The sequence below is a fragment of the Dasypus novemcinctus genome, chromosome 21, assembly GCF_030445035.2.
Source record: "Dasypus novemcinctus isolate mDasNov1 chromosome 21, mDasNov1.1.hap2, whole genome shotgun sequence".
In the NCBI taxonomy this organism is placed as follows: Eukaryota; Metazoa; Chordata; class Mammalia; order Cingulata; family Dasypodidae; genus Dasypus; species Dasypus novemcinctus.
The window spans coordinates 26081735-26102918 of record NC_080693.1 but is presented as its reverse complement, the minus strand read 5'-3'; the positions used below and the strand labels follow the sequence as shown (position 1 = coordinate 26102918).

Sequence of the window (21184 nt, the reverse complement as noted above, 5' to 3'; positions counted from 1 at the left end):
CCTCCACATCTCATCTCTTCCTCCCGTTCCCCACACCCAGCAGCCCCCATGGCTACCGTTCCCACACCCATTCCACATTTTCTCTGTGGACATTGGTATCACCAGTCTTAATGGGAAGAAACTTGCTCTTCTAGAGCCCCTCCTCTGCCTTAACCCTCCTGGAATTCCCAGCAGAAGCCGTGTGAGGCCTGGGCAGGAGAGTCCAAGGCTTCCTGGGGAACAGGAGGGTGGTGGAAGGCAGCCCTGGGGGTGGAACGTGACTACTGCCCCCTGTGGATTATTTTTATCCTCAGTAGCCACTCAAGACCCCAAGCCAGAGAAGCAGTAGAACACAGCAGAGCTACTATTTCCATGACGACAACTAGGTGAGAGTTTGGGGGGTGAGGGGGGTGGGTGGGAACCTGTTCTCTAAAGCTTACAAGGGAAGAAGGGTAAGAAAAAAAAGGCAGGTGGGCCCAGTGACCCAGGAAACACAGGGAGATGTAGGGGAGTGCGTGAAAATAATATGCATCTTGTCTGGAGATAAAGACCAGGGTGTATGCATGCATCCACCTTGAACATACCCCTCCTAGCTGTGGCCCCTCTCCCCATCCAAGGGTGACCAGTAGATAGGCCATTTGAGAGGGCTGGCCAGGCAGAAAGCTGTAATAAGTGGCCAGAAAAATACCAGTTCTGTGCGGAGAAAGGCACCCTCCAAAGCAGAAGGCCTGAGCTCTGGCTACCAGCTGGCGGAGCTCATGAAAGCCACTTCCCCTTGGCAGGACACCCACTGGGGCCACCAACTCCAAGTTCTGGGTCTCTTTGTGGTCTTGGAAGGAGCCAAACCTGCACCTTTGACCTGAGTTCTGACTCTGAACTCCCAGTTGAGCTCTGACATATGCATACCCCACATTCTTCCCGCTCTCCCTCCAAGCTCTAGGCTGCACTCTGCTTTCCCGGCCTGTACCCCAACTGGCTCCCACCTGTTCTTGCCATGCCTAGGACTGGTCCAGGACAGCTAGAACACCATTCTCGCTGCTCCCTTTCCTCATTACTTTTGTTCTCACCTCTCTCTCCCAGGTCCTCCCTTCCCTTTCCCAGAGCCCCAACCCCTGTAATCCCCCATAACTCCCTTCAAATCTCCAGAGCTGGGGCCCACTTCTCACACTCTCTGGAGAGGGCCCAGTGGATGTGGAGGCCACACTTCTGCAGCAATAGTCTCACCTTGTACACTTGTCCATAGGTTCCATTGCCGACCACCTCCACCAGCTCAAAGATTCCAGCAGGGTCCTGGGTATTAGGGAGGGGAGGGAGAAAAAAGGAATATGGTGTCACAAGTTGAGAAAAGGATTAGGTAGCTAGAGGCGGGTATGGAAAAGGTATTCAGTCAGGACATGAGAGTGAATACTAGTCTTTTACTAGGGGGCTTATAAAGGGAGGAAGCCCTGAAGGCCAGCTGCCCTTTTTCCCGGGCTGGTTGCCCCGTTATGCTCTACAGGGAAGTCAGAAAGATGTGACAGAAAACTAAAGTCAGAGCCAGTTGACTTTTCAAACACATGCTCCCAATTTCAAACTCAGCGCCAAACTCCACGAGCCTGTACCCTCATCTGTAAAATGGGGATGCTACGGGACCACCCTCCAGAGCCGGGATGAGGTTCCAAATGAGGGAATGCCCATAAAATGCTCACCATAGCACCTGGCACAGTGCATGTGCTCAGTAAACATCCATTATCATTATCACTTGATTTTGTAAGAGCAGAAATGAGGAAAGCTAGCAAGGAGCAGGAATTCGAGAACCAGCACCCTTTGATACTTTTCTCCCCTTTCCAGTCCTCTGGAGACTGAGGGCTTCCAGGCCAAGTATTTGAGGCATTTGGGGGCAGCAGGCAGGACCTCCAGGGAGGGAGAAGCAGGTGACAGAGAAATAGAGAAAGGGCTGCTAGGCGGAGCAGGCGGAGCTGGGAGAACTTTCAGATCCTACTCTCCTGAGCTGTGCCAGGAAGAGAAGGCCCGAGGGGCTCAAACAAAGCCTCCAAAGAGGCTCATTCTCCTGTTGGGCCAAGAGCAGGCAAGCCTGGCCTCTGAACAACACAGCTGCTGTCAGGAGGCCACCCACACCCGCCTGGCAGGCCTCTTTTTTTTTTTCTTTTTAGAGAAGTGGAGCTAGAAGCAGAGAGAGAAACCACCCCACTGCTGTCCACACTACTGCAAGACAGTCCTCGCATTTCACAGGGTAGCCCCCTCCCCACCACTTGCAGACTGGGGGGTAGGATCATGGGGTGGGGCAGAAGGTGCGGACGGCACTTAGGAAATAAACCTCGAGGCAACACTGGAGCCTCTGGCCTGATAATCCTGCAAGTGTGAGCTCCCCAATTTCGAAGACCAATATAGGAGTTCTGAAAACCACCACAACAAACCTTCACCCACTGCAGCAGGCCAATGGAAGAAGACTGGGCAGTGCGGTAGCCCAGGGAGACAGAACGTCCATGCTGTACACTGTCCGTGTCCTCAGAGAGGGGAACTGGAGGGTAAGAAACGAAGCCCTGGCTCCCTGTCCTTCCCCTACCAGAGCCCGGCTCACAAGGTATGGTACTTGGGCATTTACTGTTTTTTGGACATTTTACTTGTCTGTGGACGCTGCGGGGAAAGGCACTGAGTCCTCTCACTGGAGTATGCCCAGCACCTAGGCCAGGGCCTGGCACACGGCAGCCTACAGGACACCCCACATCCACAGCAGGGATCCCTCTGACCTGCTCCTTGACAGAGGGTGAAGAGAGGGTCGTTCTATGTGCCCTGCAGGGGCCTGGGCTGACTAGACCAAGAACTTCTCGGTTCGATGTTCAATTATTTAGCCCTAGCGGGAGCTACAGAAACATTTTAACAGATCTAAAAAACTGCAGCCGCCCCAGGAAAAAGGGGTTTGTAATGCAGTGGTGGTGCTAATGCGTGGTGTCAGAGAGCTGCAAGGAACTTGGAAGAAGTTATGTTGCTATCTGCGATTCCAGACTTAGAGGCTCCAAGAGAACCTAGTTCCCTAAAGATCTCCCCAAAGGAAGAGCTCATCCACCCTGGGGCCTCTTATCTCTTGACAGTGGGAAGTCCTTTCTTGCATCAAACTCTAGTTCTTTCTGAGATGGAGGGCGACAGGAAAACAGAGATATGGTTGTGACTTTCTAGAAGCTCCTAATTTCTAAGAGGGAAAATAAAATAGGATTGGCCTGTTAAGAGTAATAATGATACACCACCATCACCTTGAATCAGCACAGTAAAATTTAATTTCGTAATCTTAACTCTTGACCTGTTTCCTTGCCACACATTTGGGCAGCATTCAGGGATAAAAGAACACTGGCTTCATGCAAACGGACTTTGGCCCAGTGGTTAGGGCGCCCGTCTACCATATGGGAGGTCCGCGGTTCAAACCCCGGGCCTCCTTGACCCGTGTGGAGCTGGCCATGCGCGGTGCTGATGCGCGCAAGGAGTGCTGTGCCACGCAAGGGTGTCCCCCGCGTGGGGGAGCCCCACGCGCAAGGAGTGCGCCCGTGAGGAAAGCCGCCCAGCGTGAAAAGAAAGAGCAGCCTGCCCAGGAATGGCGCCGCCCACACTTCCCGTGCCGCTGACGACAACAGAAGCGGACAAAGAAACAGGACGCAGCAAATAGTCACCAAGAACAGACAACCAGGGGAGGGGGGGGAATTAAATAAATAAATAAATCTTTAAAAAAAAAAAAAAAAAAAAAAAAGAACACTGGCTTCAGATACTGACTTTAGAGACTTCAAGCCTGTCTTCTTATCCATAAGATAAAGATAACCACACCTACCTGAAAGAGTCATTCTGAGAATTATATTGAGATAATGCGCAGAGCACACTCATCACAGCACCCAACCCCCCGATGCCCGCGACCCCCCATTCCCTCTCCTCTTTTCAATAGCAGCACCTTTTCCCCTCACCAAAATCCCACCTCTGCCATTTCTCCTCCTTCTCTTCCTCCACATCACAGTCGCCCAGTCCTGACATTTGCCCCTTCAAAATGTCCCCGACGTGTCTCTCTCAATTCCTGAAGCTGCCACTCAGACCGATCCCTTCTCTCCTCCCTCCGGGAGCTCCTGCCTCGCTTCACCTTTTTCTGCAGCCACTGACAGATCCAGCCCTCCTAAAACGGAGCTTTCCTAGTTTTATTCTTCTGCCTCGGAAGCAGCGTGGCCTCCGCACTTCTTACAGAAAGAGCGCAAACACCTCAGCCCGATATTTAAAGCTGCTCCGTCATTAAGCAACCAACGAAGATTTTCTAAGTGAGTGCGCAGCCCACATTTACCCTGCCCTGGATTAGGTCCTAACAGAGAAAATCCTTAAGGCAACCTTATCCTATTTCATTCAGCCATTAAATATTTCTTGAGCACTAATTAAGTTTTAGTTACTAACCCCTGAATAAGACATAATGGGGAGGACAAAGATATATGGGGAAGCAGATGTGACTCAACTGACAGAACATCCACCTACCACATGGAAGGTCCAGGGTTCAAACCCAGGGCCTCCTGACCCTGTGGTGAGCTGGCCCACATGCAGTGCAGATATGCGCAAGGAGGGCCGTGCCATGCAGGGGTGTCCCCGGCATAGGGGAGCCCCACTCACCCCGCACTGAGCCACCCCACATGATAAAAGTGCAGCCTGCCCAGGAGTGGTGCTGCACACATGGAGAGCTGATACAGCAGGATGACACAACCAAAAGAGACACAGATTCCCAGTGCTGCCGAGAATGCAAGCGGACACAGAAGAACACACAGGGAATGGACACAGAGAATAGACAAGGAGGGCGGAGGGGGAGAGAAATAAATAAATCTTAAAAAAAAAAAAAGAAACAAGTATGTTTCCTCCAGGATCTTGTACTCACAAATGGATAGAAGGTGGTATATGGGTATATGCCATAAGAGCAACTGAAAGCACTAAAGGCACAAAGAAACTGTATGGTATAGAAAGAGCACTGAATTAGGAGTCTGAAAAGGGACTTTCTAAGTAAGAACTTTTGACATTTGCTGTTTGTCCTTGGGCAAATATTTAGTTGTTCTCTGGCCTCATTTTCCTCACACAAAGAGGGAGCTGGACTGGGTAAAAAGTCTGTTTTATGATTTTACGTGACAGAAAGAAATTCTGGTTGGGAAACTGAAGCAGGATCCCTGGAGGAGATGATATTTGAGCTGGATTTTGGAGGCTGGGTACATTTTCAATACACAAGATAGAAATTTAAGAAGGCCATGCCAGGCTGGAGGGATAGGAGCTTGGATTTGGATGATGAGTTTGACATATTAGGAAATGTGTAGGAGTAAATGTCTATCAGATAATTAGAGGGTCTGGAGCTAAAGTTTTAGGGGTCATTAGTGAGTGTGGAAGTTGCAGAGAGATGAGACAAGAAATCAAGGAGAATGTCAGGGAAAGAATAAGAGCCAAATTTTTCATCTCTAAGGGATGACCCTATGCTATGTATTAGAGAGCAAGAAGATGGACCCCAGAGGAGGAGATGGTCAGGGAGGCCGTCCTTCAGGAAGGACAAGGTGACCAATGGTCATAAATGCTGCACAGCAGTGCTCTGCAGGACTAAGAAAATACCACGTTAACAAAAGGGCCAAGCACGTGCAGTGCTGATGCGCACAAGGAGTGCCCTGCCACGCAGGGGTGTCCCTCACACAGGGGAGCCCCTAGCGCAAGGAGCGCGCCCCGTACGAAAGCGGCCCCGCGCAAAAAAGTGCAATCCACACAGGAGCGGCGCTGCACACACAGAGCTGACAGAGCAAGATGATGCTACAAAAAGAGACACAGATTCCTGGTGCCACTGACAAGAATAGAAGTGGACACAGAAGAACACACAGTGAATGGACACAAAGAACAGACAACTGGGGAGGGGGGTAAGGAGAAAGAAATGAAAAATAAATCTTAAAAAAAAAAAAATGGGCGAAGGACTTGAATAGACATTTCTTCAAAGATCTACAAATGGCCAATAAGCACATGAAAAGATGCTCTTCATCTTTAGCCATTAGGGAAATGCAAAACAAAACTACAATGAGATAACCACTTCACACCCATTAGGATGGATATTACTAAAAAACAAAAACAAAAAACAGAAAATAATAAGTGTTGGCCAGGATGTAGAGAAATAGAAGCTTTCATGCATTGTTAGTGGGAATGTAAAATGGCATAGCCATTGTGGAAAGCAGTCTGTTGATACAGAATTACCATATGACCTGTACCACTTCTAGATATACACCCAAAATACCCAAAAGAATTGAAAGCAGGGACTCGAGCAGATATATGCACACCAATTATCACTGCAGCATCATTATGCATAATTATCAAAAGGTGGAAGCAGAGAAGCGGATGTGGCTCAAACAACTGGGTTCTTGTCTACCATAAAGGAGGTCCAGGGTTCAGTGCCCAGGGCCTCCTGGTGAAGGCAAGCTGGCCCATGCGGTGAGCTGGCCCATACAGAATGCTGCCCTGCGCAGGAGTGCTGCCCACTCAGACAGCTGGTACAGCAAGATGACGCAATAAAAAGAGACACAGAGGGGAAATAATAAGAGACGTAGCAGACCAGGGAGCTGAGGTGGCGCAAGAGATTGAGCACCTCTCTACCACTCCAGAAGGTCCCAGGATTGGTTCCCGGAGTCACCTAGTGAGAATATAAGCAGACACAGAAGAACACACAGCGAATGGACACAGAGAGCAGACAATGGAGGGAGGGAGAGGGGAGAAAGAAAGAAATCTTTAAAAAAAAAAAAAAAAAAAGTGGAAGCAACCCAAGTGCCCATGGACAGATGAATGGAATGGATAAGCAAAACTGGAATGTACATACAATGGAGTATTATGTTGTCATAAAAAATGAAGTTCTGGTGCATGCTACAACATGGATAAACCGTGAAGACATCATGTTGAGCAAAATAAGTCATACACAAATGGAGAATTATTTTTATTTTTAAAAATATTATTTTACTGATATGAAAGGAACATTTAGAATAAGCAAAATCATAGAGTCATAAACTAGAATACAGATTACCAGGGGTTGGGGTAGGCGTAGGGAATGGGGACTTAATGCTTAATTGGTATAGTTTCTGTTTGGGGTGAAGGGAAAGTTTTGGTAATGGAAGGTGGCACATTGTAAATGTAACGAACACCACTGAATTGTATATATGAAAGTGGTTAAAATGGGAAATGTTATGTTTGTATATATGTTACCAAAATTAAAATTAAAAAAAAAAAGAAGAAAACCACCAGGCCTGCACCTAGGAAGCACTGGAAACCTATCTATAGGAACTGCAGTCATGAGAGGAAAAGGCAGACCGCAGAGACTAGAGGCATGTGGTGAGGAAGTGAAGGCTATGGGTGCAGCACCCTCTCTGGAGAAGTATAACTTTGAAGGAAGTGGAGGGAATCAGATGATGGCTAAAGGAGGCAGCAGGCTCTCAGCCAAAAGGGTTTTCAAAACAGGGAAGCTCTCTCATACTTGTGAAAGGAAGAAGCCAAAAAGAGAGGAGACTGATGGTGCTCAAAAGAGGGAAGATAACTGAGGAAGTGGTATTTTTTATGACATCATATTCATATTCCTTAGTTTGTAAACTGTACTGATTTACAGTACCGATCAAACACAACAGTGCCCATTTCTCTTTCATACACACCCAAGGATTCAGAATGCTCACAAATGCACAACACAGTTCAAATACGATTTATGCATTGATTTGGCTTCAGACTCTGTGCTGTTCTTGTGCTTGGTTACCCTCTTCATGGTGATCCAGAAGAGATGCCTCTGGAGGGAGCCAGCAGGCGGTCCTGGCCTGCCCCCCACACCCCAGTACAGCTTTGTAATGATCCTGCTGCAGGCCTTCTCCAGCTTTTTCTCTGGAGGTTCACATTCTTTGTTCTCAGAAGTCTGATTCTTATCCAGCCAGCTGCCAGAGGTGGGAAGGGAAGAGAAGAAAAAGGAAGGACAAGGAAAAGGGTAATAATGAATAAGGAGAAGGGAGGGAGAAGGACAGGAAGAGATGAGAAGTAAAGAGACTGTGGTCTGTTAAGGTAAAGAGGAAGGAAGATGCAGGAGCTCAATAAATACCCAATAGCCTTGACTTTGCTAATTAAGTTGTAGGGAAGATCATCTGCTAAATAGAAAGAAAGATCTGAATAAGGTGGAAAAGCTTGGGAATAGATAATATGCAGGATGCTTTAGGACAGTAGTTCTCAAACGTCTGAATACACAAGCAGAGATTCTGATTTAGCACCACAGGTCTGGGATGAAGAACAGGAGACACCCTGGATAATTCTAATGCAGAGGGTCGGGGGGACCCATTTTGAGAACTCTGCTAGCAGGGGAATAGGAGTTGTAAGACCATCTGGGAGCAGTAGGGATCTGAGAGAAGCTGGGCAGCCTGAGCCACTGGGGGTGACCAGCACACTCTGGGTGACCAACTACTGACCTCTCCTGTAGCAGGTCTATACCACCTCTGTCCTCACTGACTCCCCTCCAGGCACACACAATTTGTGTCCTTTTTTTTTTCCATGTTGATGTAGCCAGCCCTGCCTAAAAACGTCTTCTCTCCTCTTAGCCAAGCCAAAACCCAAGTTTTTTCCAGGAAGTCTTCCTTCCCCAGCTCCTCTAGGCCACCCACCATGAGCTATCCGATCCATGAATTTCAATCTCAGTTTCACAAATTAATCTCATCTCCATTATGTGTTTAAGTTTCTCAAGAATAAGACCAAGGAAGTATATTTTTAAAGTAATCCTAAGAATAATACATGGATGTCCACTCTTGGCACCTTCTATGTAATACTGAATTAGAGGTCCTAATCAGGGCAATTAGTCAAGAAAAAGAAATAAAAGGCATCCAGATTAGAAAGGGAGAAGTGACACTTTATTTACAGATGACATGATCTTGTGTATAGAAAATCCTAAGAAATACTAAAAAACAAAACAAAACAACCATATAGAACTAATAAATCAGTTCTGCAAAGTTGAGGATACAATTGATATACAAAAATCAATTTTATTTCCATATGCTAAAATGGTTAATCCAAAACTGAAATTAAGGAACAATTCCATTTATAATAGCATCAAAAAGAATAACATACTTAGGAATAAATTTAACCAAAGAGGTGTAAGCCTTGTATACTGAAAACTACGAATATACCGTTGAAAGAAATTAAAGAAGACTTCAATAAATGGCGAGATATCCAATACTCATGGATCCACAAGACTTAATATTATTAAGGTCTATAGATTTACTGCAATGTTATTAAAATGATCCACACATTCAATGTACTCCTAACAATATTAAGATCCCAGTTGGTGGTTTTTTTTGCAGAAACTGATATGCTGATGCTAAAATTCATATGGAAATGCAAAGGACCCAAAATATATACAACAATCTTGAAAAAGAACAAAGTTGGAGGACTCACATTTCATGATTTCAAAACTTAACTCAAAGCTACAGTAATCAAGACAGTGATACTTATATAAGGACAGAAGTACAGATCAATGGAATCAAAATGAGAACTCAAAAATAAACACATTTATGGTCAATTGTTTTTTGGGTTTTTTTAAAAGATTATTTTATTTCTTCCCCCCTCCCCCCCCGCCCCGTTCTTTGCTCTCTGTGTCTATTTGCTGTGAGTCTTCTGTGTCCACTTTCATTCTTGTCATGTAGTACTGGAAAACTGTTGCTTTTTTTGTTGCATCATCTTGCTGCATCAGCTCTCCATGTGTGTGGTGTCATTCCTGGGCAGGCTGCACTGTTTTCGCGCAGGGCGGCTTTCTTTGCAAGGCGCACTCCTTGCACATGGGGCTCCCCTATGTGGGGGGCACCCCTGTGTGGCACAGCACTCCATGCACGGCAGCACTGCACGTGGGCCAGCTCACCACATGGGTCAGGAGGCCCTGGGGATCGAACCCTGGACCTCATATATGGTAGGCAGATGCTCTATCAGTTGAGCCACAACCGCTTCCCTCAATTGATTTTTTTTTTTCCTCTCCCCTTCCCCGCCCCAGTTGTCTGCTCTCTGTGTCCATTCGCTGTGTGTTCTTCTGTGACTGCTTCTATCCTTATCACGGCACCAGGAATCTCTGTTTTCTTTTTGTTGCGTCATCTTGTTGTGTCAGCTCTCCAAGTGTGCGGAACCATTCTTGGGCAGGCTGCACTTTCTTTCACGCTGGGCGGCTCTCCTTATGGGGTGCACTCCTTGCACATAGGGCTCCCCTACGTGGGGGACACCCCTGCATGGCAGGGCATTCCTTGCGCGCATCAGCACTGGGCATGGGCCAGCTCCACACAGGTCAAGGAGGCCCAGGGTTTGAATTGCAGACCTCCCATGCAGTAGGCGGACGCCCTATCCACTGGGCCAAGTCTGCTTCCCAGCCCTCAACTGATTTTTGACAAGGGTCCCAAAATGGGGGGAGTGTGGAGAAGAACACTACCATTTTTTTCAGTAAATCGTACTAGGACAATTGGGTATCCACATGCAAAAGAATGAAGTCAGACCCCTACCTCATACCATATATAGAAATTAACTCAAAATAGATCGCAAATGTAAAATATGAGAATTAAAACTATAACTCTCTTTAAAAGAAAAAATAGGAGTAAATCTTTATGACCTTGAAACATGCAGAGGGATCTTAGACATAACACCAAAAGAAGTGACAAAAGAAAAATAGATAAGTGGGACTTCATCAAAATTTAAAACTCTTGTGCTTCAAAGGGCACCATTAAGAAAGTGAAAAGACAACCCACAGAATAAAGGAAATATTCATAAATCATATATTTGATAAGGAACTAGTACCCAGAATTTATAAAGAATTCTTACAACTCAACAAAAAGACAAATAATTTAATTAAGAAAATGGGTAAAGATCTGAATAGACATTTCTCCAACGAAGATATATAAATAGCCAATATGCACATGAAAAGATGCTCAACATCCTTAGCCTTTAGGGAAACGCAAACCAATAAAAAAAATACTTCACTTCCACTGGGACAGCTATAATCAAAGACAGTAACAAGTGTTGGTGAGAATTTGGAGAAACTGGAACCTTCATACACTGTTGGTGAGAATGTAAAATGGTGCAGCCACTTTGGAAAACAGCTTGGCAGTTCCTCAAAATGTTAAACAGAGTTACCATATGACCCAGCAATTCCCCTCATAGGTACATACCCAAGAGAGTGGAAAACATATGTTTGCATAAAAACCTGTACATGAAGGTTCACAGCAGCATTATTCATAATAGCCAAAAAGTAGAAATAATCTACATGATAAATGCATAAACAAAATGTGATACACACACACACACACACAATGGACTATTATTTGGCCATAAAATAGAATGAAGTACTGACACATGCTACAACATGGATGAACCCTGAAAACATGCTAAGTGAAAGAAGCCAGACCCAAAAGTCCACATATTGCATTTCATTTATGTGATACGTTCAGAAGTGGAAAATCTATAGAGACACAAAGTTGATCTGGGATTGGGGGAGGGAGGAATGGGGAGTGACTGCTAACGGGTATGCAGTTTCTTTCTGGGGGTCTGGAAAATGTTCTGAAATTAAAACAGTGGCGATGATTGTATAACTCTGTGAATATACTAAAAACTGCTGAGTTGTATACTTTAAAAGGGTGAATTTTATGCTATGTGAATCGCATCTCAATAAAGCTGTTATTAAAAATAATCATCTTAAGTAAAAAAAACAAAATATAAAAAATAATAATCCTAAGAGCACCTATATTAACGCTCAATAAATTACTGTTGATTAAATTACATTTTCTGCTCTAAGAAAGCTACCCTATAACATGGAAGGTTCAGAACCCCTCATAGTGCTTCTGTGGACATAATACATATGCAAAAGTCCTACGACAAACAGAAAATAATAAAATAACCCACATGACTAAGAGTTAGGAAACTTGGTTTCTAATCTTGGCTCTGGCACTAACTGGAGCTGCTTGCTAACTAACTGACTGTGTGTTCAGGGGCAAGTCATTTAACCACTCTGGGTTTCCTTTCAACAAGATAAGAAACTAGTCCTTTCCAGTTTTTACTCAGTGACTCTAAATGCTCAAGTCCACATTCCATGACACTGCCAACCTCATGACTATTTATTGCATCTTGATGGTGTACCAGGAACCGTGCTGGACTCAGAAATACAGTGGTAAGTAAATGAGGCAGTCTGTGCTGGAATGGTGTTTACATTCAATGGGGAAACAGACATCGAACAATTCTATAATTAATTACCTAATTATAAGGGTGGTTAGTCTTATGTGCTATGGAGAAGTAAGTACAGGGTGCTAGGAGAACAAACTTGACCAAGTCTGGGGAATCAGGGAAGTCTCCTCTAAGGATTTAACCTGGGGTCAAAAAGTCTCCCCAGCACTCTCCTAAGTAACGAGGGCTATTTTCTTTCCCATCCCTCTGGCCCTTACCTTTGTTGCCACATGTATGTCATCTCCCATATTGTCTGTCTAAGAAAAGTCTCGTATTATCCTCCCTCTCCACATCCCCTTAATAATTATAATGGCTAGCAATTTTGAGTGTTTTCTTTGTCCCTGGTACTGCTGAGCACTTTAGAAGTATAATCTCATAACAAATCTTGAGGTAGTTACCACTGTTACACCCATTTTATAGGCAAAGGAAGTTGAAAGCAAGCAAATTGCTTGCCTAGGGTTACACTCAGCTAGGGAGTGGTGGAGCCATGGTTTGACCCCCAAAATTTGCTTCCAAGGCCTGCAGTGTGCTCTTCCCTGCTTATAGCAACTCCTGCCAAGGGACCATGTTTTGAACTATTTGGTGCTCGGTCTTGACCCAGCCATAGCTTCTATGACTGCACAAGATAGTTCCGGACCCACAGGCAGCCAGTTCCAGACTGAAGAGAAATGATGAGGTAGGGCAAATCTGCCCCTCAGCCATTCCAACTAAGAAACCAGAGGGAAGATGCCACATAGTACATGGAGAGTCGAAGCTGGAGAGGCCATTATTACTTCAGGTAAAAGAAAGCAGAAACTGCTCATGAGCAGAGAGGGCTGCTTATACATACAACAAAGAAGACACACAGAGAGAGGGGATGGAAGCAGCTGAGAGGGAGATGGAGGCAGGAGAGAGACTGATTGCTTGCTTCTAGCTCTCTCCTGGCATCAGCATGAATCTAGCATTACCCTAGAGTTCCAGTTCCAAGGAACTGGTTATGCTGCTGTTCTTGTGCTCAGATTCCAATGAGATTTCTGCCCTTAAAGTAAATAAAAAATAATATTGATAGCCAGGCACTGTTCAAAGTGCTTTACACATATCAACTAATTTAATCCTCACAAACTCCTTGAGGCAGATACTATTATTGTCCCATTTCATAGATGAGGAAACTGAGGCTCAATGAAGTGAAGTAATTTGCCTAAGGTCAAACAGCTAATTAAGTGGCAAAGCTGGGATTCAAACCCATGTAGCCTGGCTCCTGAGTCTATGCTACACTATCTTATCCCCTCATCTGACTTGAGAAGGTTCTCTGCAGCCAACAATCTAGACCACACCATCACTATTTAACTTTTCACATGATTATGTCTCATCTCCCAAAGTAGAACAGAGCTCTAAGGGCAGGAAAATATGTTCATGTGATACCTGGGTATTACACAGTATGAAAGTAATGCAAACTTGTACTGATATGGGTACCTGAATGAAAAATCACAGCAGTATTTTATCTGTACAGCTATGAATCTATATCATACACAAAACTAATTTGGCTGTATAGTAAGCACGTGGGGTAACAGTCTATGGCTGCTTTCTTTCCCTAACTAGGATCTTATATTACTAAGCATTTCTAATCCTCCCATATTTTACATATATTACCAATTTATAGTCAGTTAATGAAGAGGCTGTGGAAGTCATTATAAAAGTGCTAGAGTCAATTATTGATGAGTGAGGCTCTGAGACAACTGCCAGACCTCTTTGGGCATGTCAACAGATAGAGTAATATTAGAGGCACTGTACTTTACCCAGGACGGTGTCTGTATAACTTAAAATTATATGCATTGCTTTGTGCAGACATGAGGAGACAACAGTGAGGCTAACTGGAGAAACTTTCTCAGCAGGTGGAATTCCATGTACAAGACAAAGGAACATGTTTCATACACATATTTACTCCTGACAAACATGTAATTAAAGCCATGTAGTTGTTTCAGGGTGTTACCCATGTAAACTGCAGCCTATTTCTCTGTTTTCCTCACAGTGCCAGTATGTTTCTGGAAGAAGCTGAGGAAAAAGGACTAGAAGGAGAGAAAAGGGGCCAAGCTGGTGGGCAGAGAGGAACACACAGCCTCGGGTGGGCAAGAGGCCAGAAGTGAACCAGTTGTCCCTCTTTAATTATTTCAAGTGTGTCAGTCTCCCCAACTAGCCCCAAAATTTCCTGAAGACACCGCTTTATGCTTCAGAATCGCCCCAGCATTTGGCATATGACAGGTGCTGAATAAACACAGGCTGCCTAAGCTTAGGCAGGACACCTCAATCCGTTCTGAGCATCAACTAACATGTTCATCATAGAGTGCTCACTACAGCTAGCCATGAGGGGGACCAGGCACAAACTGGCCTGAGTTCTTTCTTCCTTGCTCTGCTGACCCTCAAGGGACTCTCTGGGCTTCTCCCACAGGTCACACCTGCAGAAAGAGCAAGGAGGAAATGGCAAGCATAGTTCTGACAAAGCAAGGCAGTCAGTCTCAAGTAAAATACAAGAAATCACAATTACCCCTCACAGGTAGTGAGTGGATACCTAGATATGTTTGGGAGAGGTCTGCAGTCGTGGAGGAATCCAGGATGAAAGGGGTGGGTGACAGGAGGGGCAAAAGGAGGCAAGCACTTAGGTTGGATGCCAGGTTTCCTGGAGGTGGCCCGGAGCTGGAAGATGAGCACTCCGGCCCCCAGTCCTCATTGCACGATTAACGCCTCTTCCAACAATGTGCCTTTCCCCTTCAGACTGCCCCCCAATGGGAAAGTAATTCATGCTGTGTCTGCTCTGCATATAGACAACTCCCTGGGGGGTTAAAGTTTTTTCCCAAGTACTTTAACAAATGCAAACTGTTATTATCAATATTAGCCAGGATCTTTATTAAGTGCCTGTCAAAGAATGCCTTCTTAAACCTTAGCTCTACCCTCTGGGAGCTTATAAATCAGGCACCAGCACAGAGAGATTTAACACGTAGAGAAGCGTTACATATGCCAAAATATGAAGGGTGAGATTGCTCGTGAAGCAACTGTAGAAGCAAGGAGCACAGAAAAATGTATCCCCCACTTTTACTGCTCATCCAGGAGACTTATAATTACACAATTTCAGACCTGGAAGGGACCTTTAAAGATTCCAGGAGAGTCTAGGAGGCTGCTAGAATGGTAGAAAGAACGGGAACCATAAAGCCTGCTGAAGGGCTAGAAGTCCTTGGGAAAGAGACATAAAAAAAGTCCAATGGAGACAAGGGAAGGACTGGTCCCTCCTGTGCTTCGAGCCCAGCAACAATTATTCACTCGGATATGCCCTGGCAGGTACCACTGCTGTAACCAGCGCTGTTCCCAAGGCCAGGCAAGATGTCATCCTACCCCAGGGAACAGCGCCAAGACAGGGGAACAGTGCCAAGAGGTGGGGCTGCCACGGGGTGTGGGGGGACAGGAGGACAAGGCAAGGTAAGCCAACCATGAGGACAGGGGAGGGGGGAGACCCCTCCTTTCCTGGGCCACAGCTCCGTCTCCTCACACCTACAGGAGACAGGCCTGCTTCCACCTGTTTACTACCCTCCATCTTCCCCCCGCCCCCCAGGACTGCTCAGAGGACCAGAAAGACTTAAGAGAAACCTGGATCAGAGAAAAACGGATAGGGGGAGAAAAGAACTACGGGGCCCAGCAGGGAAGGGGAGGGAATGGGAACTTGTGGTTCAAAGAAGGAACAAGCAAGAGCTGGCATGAAAGAGTCTCAAGCTAAACAACACTCTTGCCCTGGGAGAGCAGGGCTGCCAGGGCCTTGGAGCCTCTATTTCTCCGATGCCATTTCAAAGGAGAGTGAGCCTGGGCTGGACGAGAGGCCCTCCCTCTCTCCCAGAAGAAAACAATAAGCCTGTTTTCCTGAGCGCTTCCTGTAATCCAGAAGTGCCCACACAAGAGGAAGAGGGGGGTAAAGCAGTGTCTGTACCAAGAGACAACTTGGGGGAGGGGGTCTTTAGCCTCCCAGAGGCTCTATCAGCCCCCTCAAAACGACCCCCCAAAAATACTCCAAAAATCTAAATACTGAGACAGTGACTGCTATGCAAAAGCAGCTTTAAAGTCCATCCCTTAGTTCCACTACTAACCAGATTACAAACCCTAAACTCCTTCTAGAGGAGATATTCTGAAGCCACCACCAGGTGAGGGCCTAACCCCTGAGCGGCTAAGGGCAGATGGGGTTTTCCCAACAGGGGCAAAGGCCTCACCCAGTACTGGCAGAGAATATGGAAGGTGAGGGGGCGGGCAAGTGTTCTGGGTAAAAAACTAGACATCCTTCAATTGCTATGGGTAGCTAAAGGATGTGTGAGGATGAGAAGAAAATATAGGAGAGTATGTGTGTATGTGAGAAAGACAGTGTGTGTGTAAGTGTGAGTGTATAAGAAAGAGAGGAAACAGGAGTGGGTTTGTGGGCTGGGGGCAGGGGACTGGCAAGAAAAGTCTTATCAGGTCGCCTCTTCCATCCTACCCAAGCAGAGAAACCAGATACAGCCACCAAGGGCCAAAGGGAAACTAGAGGGCTAGATGGCTGCCTTCTCAACAGGAGGTGGCCTGCAGAGGCCTAAGCCAGTCTCCATCCACCCAAAGTCAACCAGGGGAAGTATGTAGCATTACCTCCTTTCCAACCCCAAAGGGCCCAGGGTGGAAAGCAGGCCCAAAGCCAAAGCATGAAAGATAGGAAATATTCCTCTGATGAGAAAGGAAGTAGATGAGGAAAAGGGGTTATCAGAGCATCTATTAATTGAGCCACTAAACTGGAAGGAAGAAAGAATGGAGGGAAGGTTAAAACCCTCCTGAATTTCCTATTGCCCATCACATCCAATAATAAATTGGACACTTTAATAAAGCCTTTAAAAAAACTCCTTTTCCCAGCTTTCATTATTCTAAAACGGTCTCTTCTGCTTTAGGTTAACTCTGCCTCTCTCACTGTGGACCAAAATCAAATCCCTTTTATTCTGATTCTATACTGTGATATACCAGTCCTCTGTTTATCAACTGCTATACGTGTTTGCAGTGCTTTTATGGAATGGTGGGCAGGAGTGAAGGAAATCAAGTAAGCTCCAGGAGTACAGGGGAGTGAAAAAAAAACCAAACCAGAAGATATTTGTGTGCTGGGGGGTGGAGAGAGGTAGTTTTTAAGTCACTCCTCCTGGGTCCCATGCCAGGACATGTCAACACACACATGAACACACACTCGCCGATACACGCAGAGGCAGAAACAAGTTCAGGCACAACACACACATGAACATAAATACCATTCTAATCAGAGACCTGACAGATCAGAGGAGGCTCTGCCTGGAGCAAGGAGGTTGGGGATAGCTCCCCTCCTCCTTCGCTAGGAGGATCTTGCTGCCTCCATGCCTAGGCTCCCCACACATCTGGCTGCCTCGGCCACGCGCTCTGGGGTGGTGGCTTGCTCCCGACCAAAGGTCTTCGCAGATGGAGGGGCCCACAGGAGGTGGGCAGCTGACCCGAGGAGGGGGCTAGGTGAAAGAAGGAGGGAGAGCAGAGTAGAGAAAGAAAGTCAAGCCGAGTGTGGTCGGCAGGGAGAAGGGGGGACCAGAATTCAAGCAGCCGTGCGCTGGCTCTAAAATGGCCGCAGGCAAGGCAGGGGACAGATGGTCCCTTTCTGATGCCGAGCTGGGGAAGTGGGGAAAGGGAAAAGGAAAAAATAAATATCATCACAGTCAGAAATTTAAAAATAAACCGAAAAACCTAAAAGATAAACAGCTTGCTTCTGAGGTTCCGTATGCCTCCAGAGCGTTCTAAGGGAAAATAGAGAACTGCAGGCCTGGGAGGCCAACCCCTTGTCTCAGGTCTGATAACTGCCGAATGTCATTGTAGCCATTCCCTCTGTCCTCAGTCAGAAGGCCTTGCAAAGACTTCTAGGCAGCTGAGATGGCTTCTCATCTTTACCTCCCTGACACTCACTTTCCAGGTCTCATCTTAGGTAAAGTAGGCCTTTGCTTTAAAAATTGTTACAAGCTGTCAGAGCAGCTTGATTCTGCCTCTTCTACTAGAAGAGGTATGGGGCTGATGTGTACTGTATAGCAGCTGTTTATAAGGTTTTTGAGAATCAGTTTCCATTTGTGGCCAGCAGAACAATCTCACTGTCTCACAGTTGCTGCCGCTGCTGCTATCCCCCACCGCCCAGCACTTTGCAATCTACAAGGTGCATCCATTGTCATCTTCTCCTGTAGGTCTCAGACCTGTGGAGAAGCAGGGTAGGAATATTACCCATGGATTAGAAGTTAAATGTCTGTCAAGGCATAGCTAGAACTCAAGCCTGGTTAGTCTTCTGATGGCAAACCCAAGGCGTCTTCCCACGGCACGCAGCATGCACCCGCTGCCTCCCCAGAGCTTTGTCCCTTAGATTCCATTTGCCATCTGTGGGCTGAAGAGGTACTTCTTCAGGCTCAGATTTGACTGCCTTACAGCAGATTATCCCAGGGATGATTTATCTGGAGCCTTGACAATTCCTATCTTGGTGTCACTTTGCTTCTTGCTGGTGCAGGAGTAAGGCAGAGGGGCAGGAGTCCTGCATGTGACTGGATTTCTCTCAGTTCTTCAACATGCCATGTTCTTTCTCACCTCTGGGTCTTTGCAAATGTCATTCTTTCCTCTAAAAACATTGGGTGCCCCCTCCTCACTTGGATGTCTCATGCCCATCTCTCCAGACCTCTACTCTGATATCACCACCTCTTGGAAGTTTCCTTGACCATTCCTCTGCTCTGATGGTATCCTAAACTGCCTCCCCCACTCTGCTTCATGGCACCATTTATCTGCAATTGGTTCTTAATTGTCTGTCTCCTCTGCTAGACTAAGTTCTCAGAGTCAGGGCTGTCCTTAATACCTATCTGTTGAATGAATGAATATAAAAATGAAAGAAAGTTGGTGTTGTTTAGAAAAACTTTACCTTCCCCTTAAAGCAGTGGTTTATAACATTAGTTTTTTTTACTTTTCTCCATCCTTCCAAAACGATCTGTGAATATTCACTTAAGTGTAATGCACTAGGGCAGTTAGTAAGGGCAAATCTTTCTTGTTATGTGAATCAGTGCCCCATAATTTATTTGCTCAGTTAACATGTATTACCAGAAAATGGTCTTTCTTAAAATAGGGAACTTCTATATTATCAGCAAAAAACAAATGAGAATATTGGCAATAGAGCAATTGAGCAAGAAGAGATGAAGGGAAGGTTACCTGGAGGATTAGAGGTATGCATTTTGGAAAAGAGGAAGAAACGGGCAGAGGCTGGCCTAGGTCAGAAGGTCAGAAGAGGGTCCCACCTCAGTAAGAGGAGGATTTATGGGAAGGTTTAAAAGTTAAGAGGGTAGGGAAGATGACTTAGCCCAATGGATGGGGCGTCCGTCTACCACATGGAAGGTCCGTGGTTAAAACCCTAGGCCTCCTTGACCCGTGTGGAACTGGCCCACGCGCAGTCCTGATGCGCACAGGGAGTGCCGTGCCATGCAGGAGTGTCCCCCGTGTGGGGGAGCCCCATGTGCAAGGAGAGCCGCCCAGCGCGAAAGAAAGTGCAGCCTGCCCAGGAATGGCAATGCACACATGGAGGGCTGACACAACACAATGATGACATAACAGAAAGAGACACAGATTCCCGTGCTGCTGATAAGAATGGAAGCAGACACAGAACATACAGCGAATGGATACAGAGAGCAGACAAATGGGGGGGAGGGGGAAGGGGAGAGAAATATTTAAAAAATAAATCTTAAAAAATATATATATATATTTGTTTAAAAAAAAAAAGTGTAAGAGGGTAACTCAGGGACAGATTTTCTTAACTGAAGCAGAAAAGAAGAAAAACAAGCCAGAAGCGTAGCAAGAAGGGGTAACAGGGATTGGTTAATGGGTTATACTGTAATAAGAATCAGATGGCCTGGGCACTAGTTCTGAATCTATCATTTGGCATATCAGCAAATCACTTAACCCTTCAGAGACTGTTTCCTTATCCACCTAATCCTATCTCACAAGAAATCATAAATGTAAAAACATTCTGGAAACCACACGAAGTGCTATGAATTTGCAGAGAGTCATTATGAAGAGATTGGCTCCCACAGAGCAAGGAAACCTGTATCAAATGCTAATTTACTAAGACCACTGGTGCCACTAGGATGTAGGGTGAAAAGTGGCAGCTCAGAAGAAAAGAAACAAGATAAAAAGGTAGAATTGAGAGAAAGGCAAGTGAGAGACAAGGGAGAAAAAAGATCTATGGCATTGCAGGCAGGACTGAAAGGGGAGGGGGATAGTCCTGGGAAGGCAGGCGCTGGAGAGAACAAGAAAGGGCAGTGTGGAGGCAGAAGGAGGCAGGCAGGGAGCGAGATGTCATGCCCATTCAGGCTGCAGATACCAAGCTAACGGAGGAGGACAACACTAGTAATCAGGGGCTGGATAATAATAAGGTTTCTTACTGCTGGTTTTCAATTGTAGCACAAACAAATCATTATACCTCATTGCCAACCTCCTTCTGGGGGAGTCAGGTGTCCACAAATCCAAAGGAAGAGAATGGGGACGTTTCAAGACCAAGGAAACCTATGACTTGTCTTGTCCCATATAACTTCTAATTCCAGGGGGCAGTGGGGGACAGTCAGAGGCCATAAGAGAGAACTTAGGGAATAAAGCAATGAAAGGCTAGGGTGCTATGAAGAGAGAACCTGGAAGGAAGGATATAAAATTGAGTCAGCTGGGAAAGGACAGGCAAGGGTGGGGCCAGAGGACAGCAGGAGGAAGGACTGAATCACAGACTTAGAAAGGAAGATCAGGATTATTCTCCAAAGGGTGGAGAGCACATATTCTCTGGTCCCACCAAGGACCAGCCCAGAGTAAATTACAGCAGAAGGGATGTAGGTGAGATAGAAGGAAGAACTTCCTGACTAGCAGGATGGAACAAGCATGCTCATTCAATCTAACACCAGGCCTGTCCCTCCTCTTTCTCCTAAGAAAC

General features: G+C 46.0%; 1 protein-coding gene across 41 annotated transcripts in view; it reads right to left on the bottom strand.

The window, feature by feature from the left end:
* MINK1 (misshapen like kinase 1) overlaps nt 1-21184 on the bottom strand; it is a 52822-nt gene that overhangs the window by 16531 nt on the left and 15107 nt on the right. For all 41 annotated transcript variants that reach the window (XM_004447252.4, XM_004447247.5, XM_012523944.4 and 38 more), the window contains exon 2: nt 1204-1269. In XM_004447252.4, coding sequence (XP_004447309.2) covers nt 1204-1269 — 66 coding nt within the window. The remainder of the gene's footprint in view (nt 1-1203; nt 1270-21184) is intronic.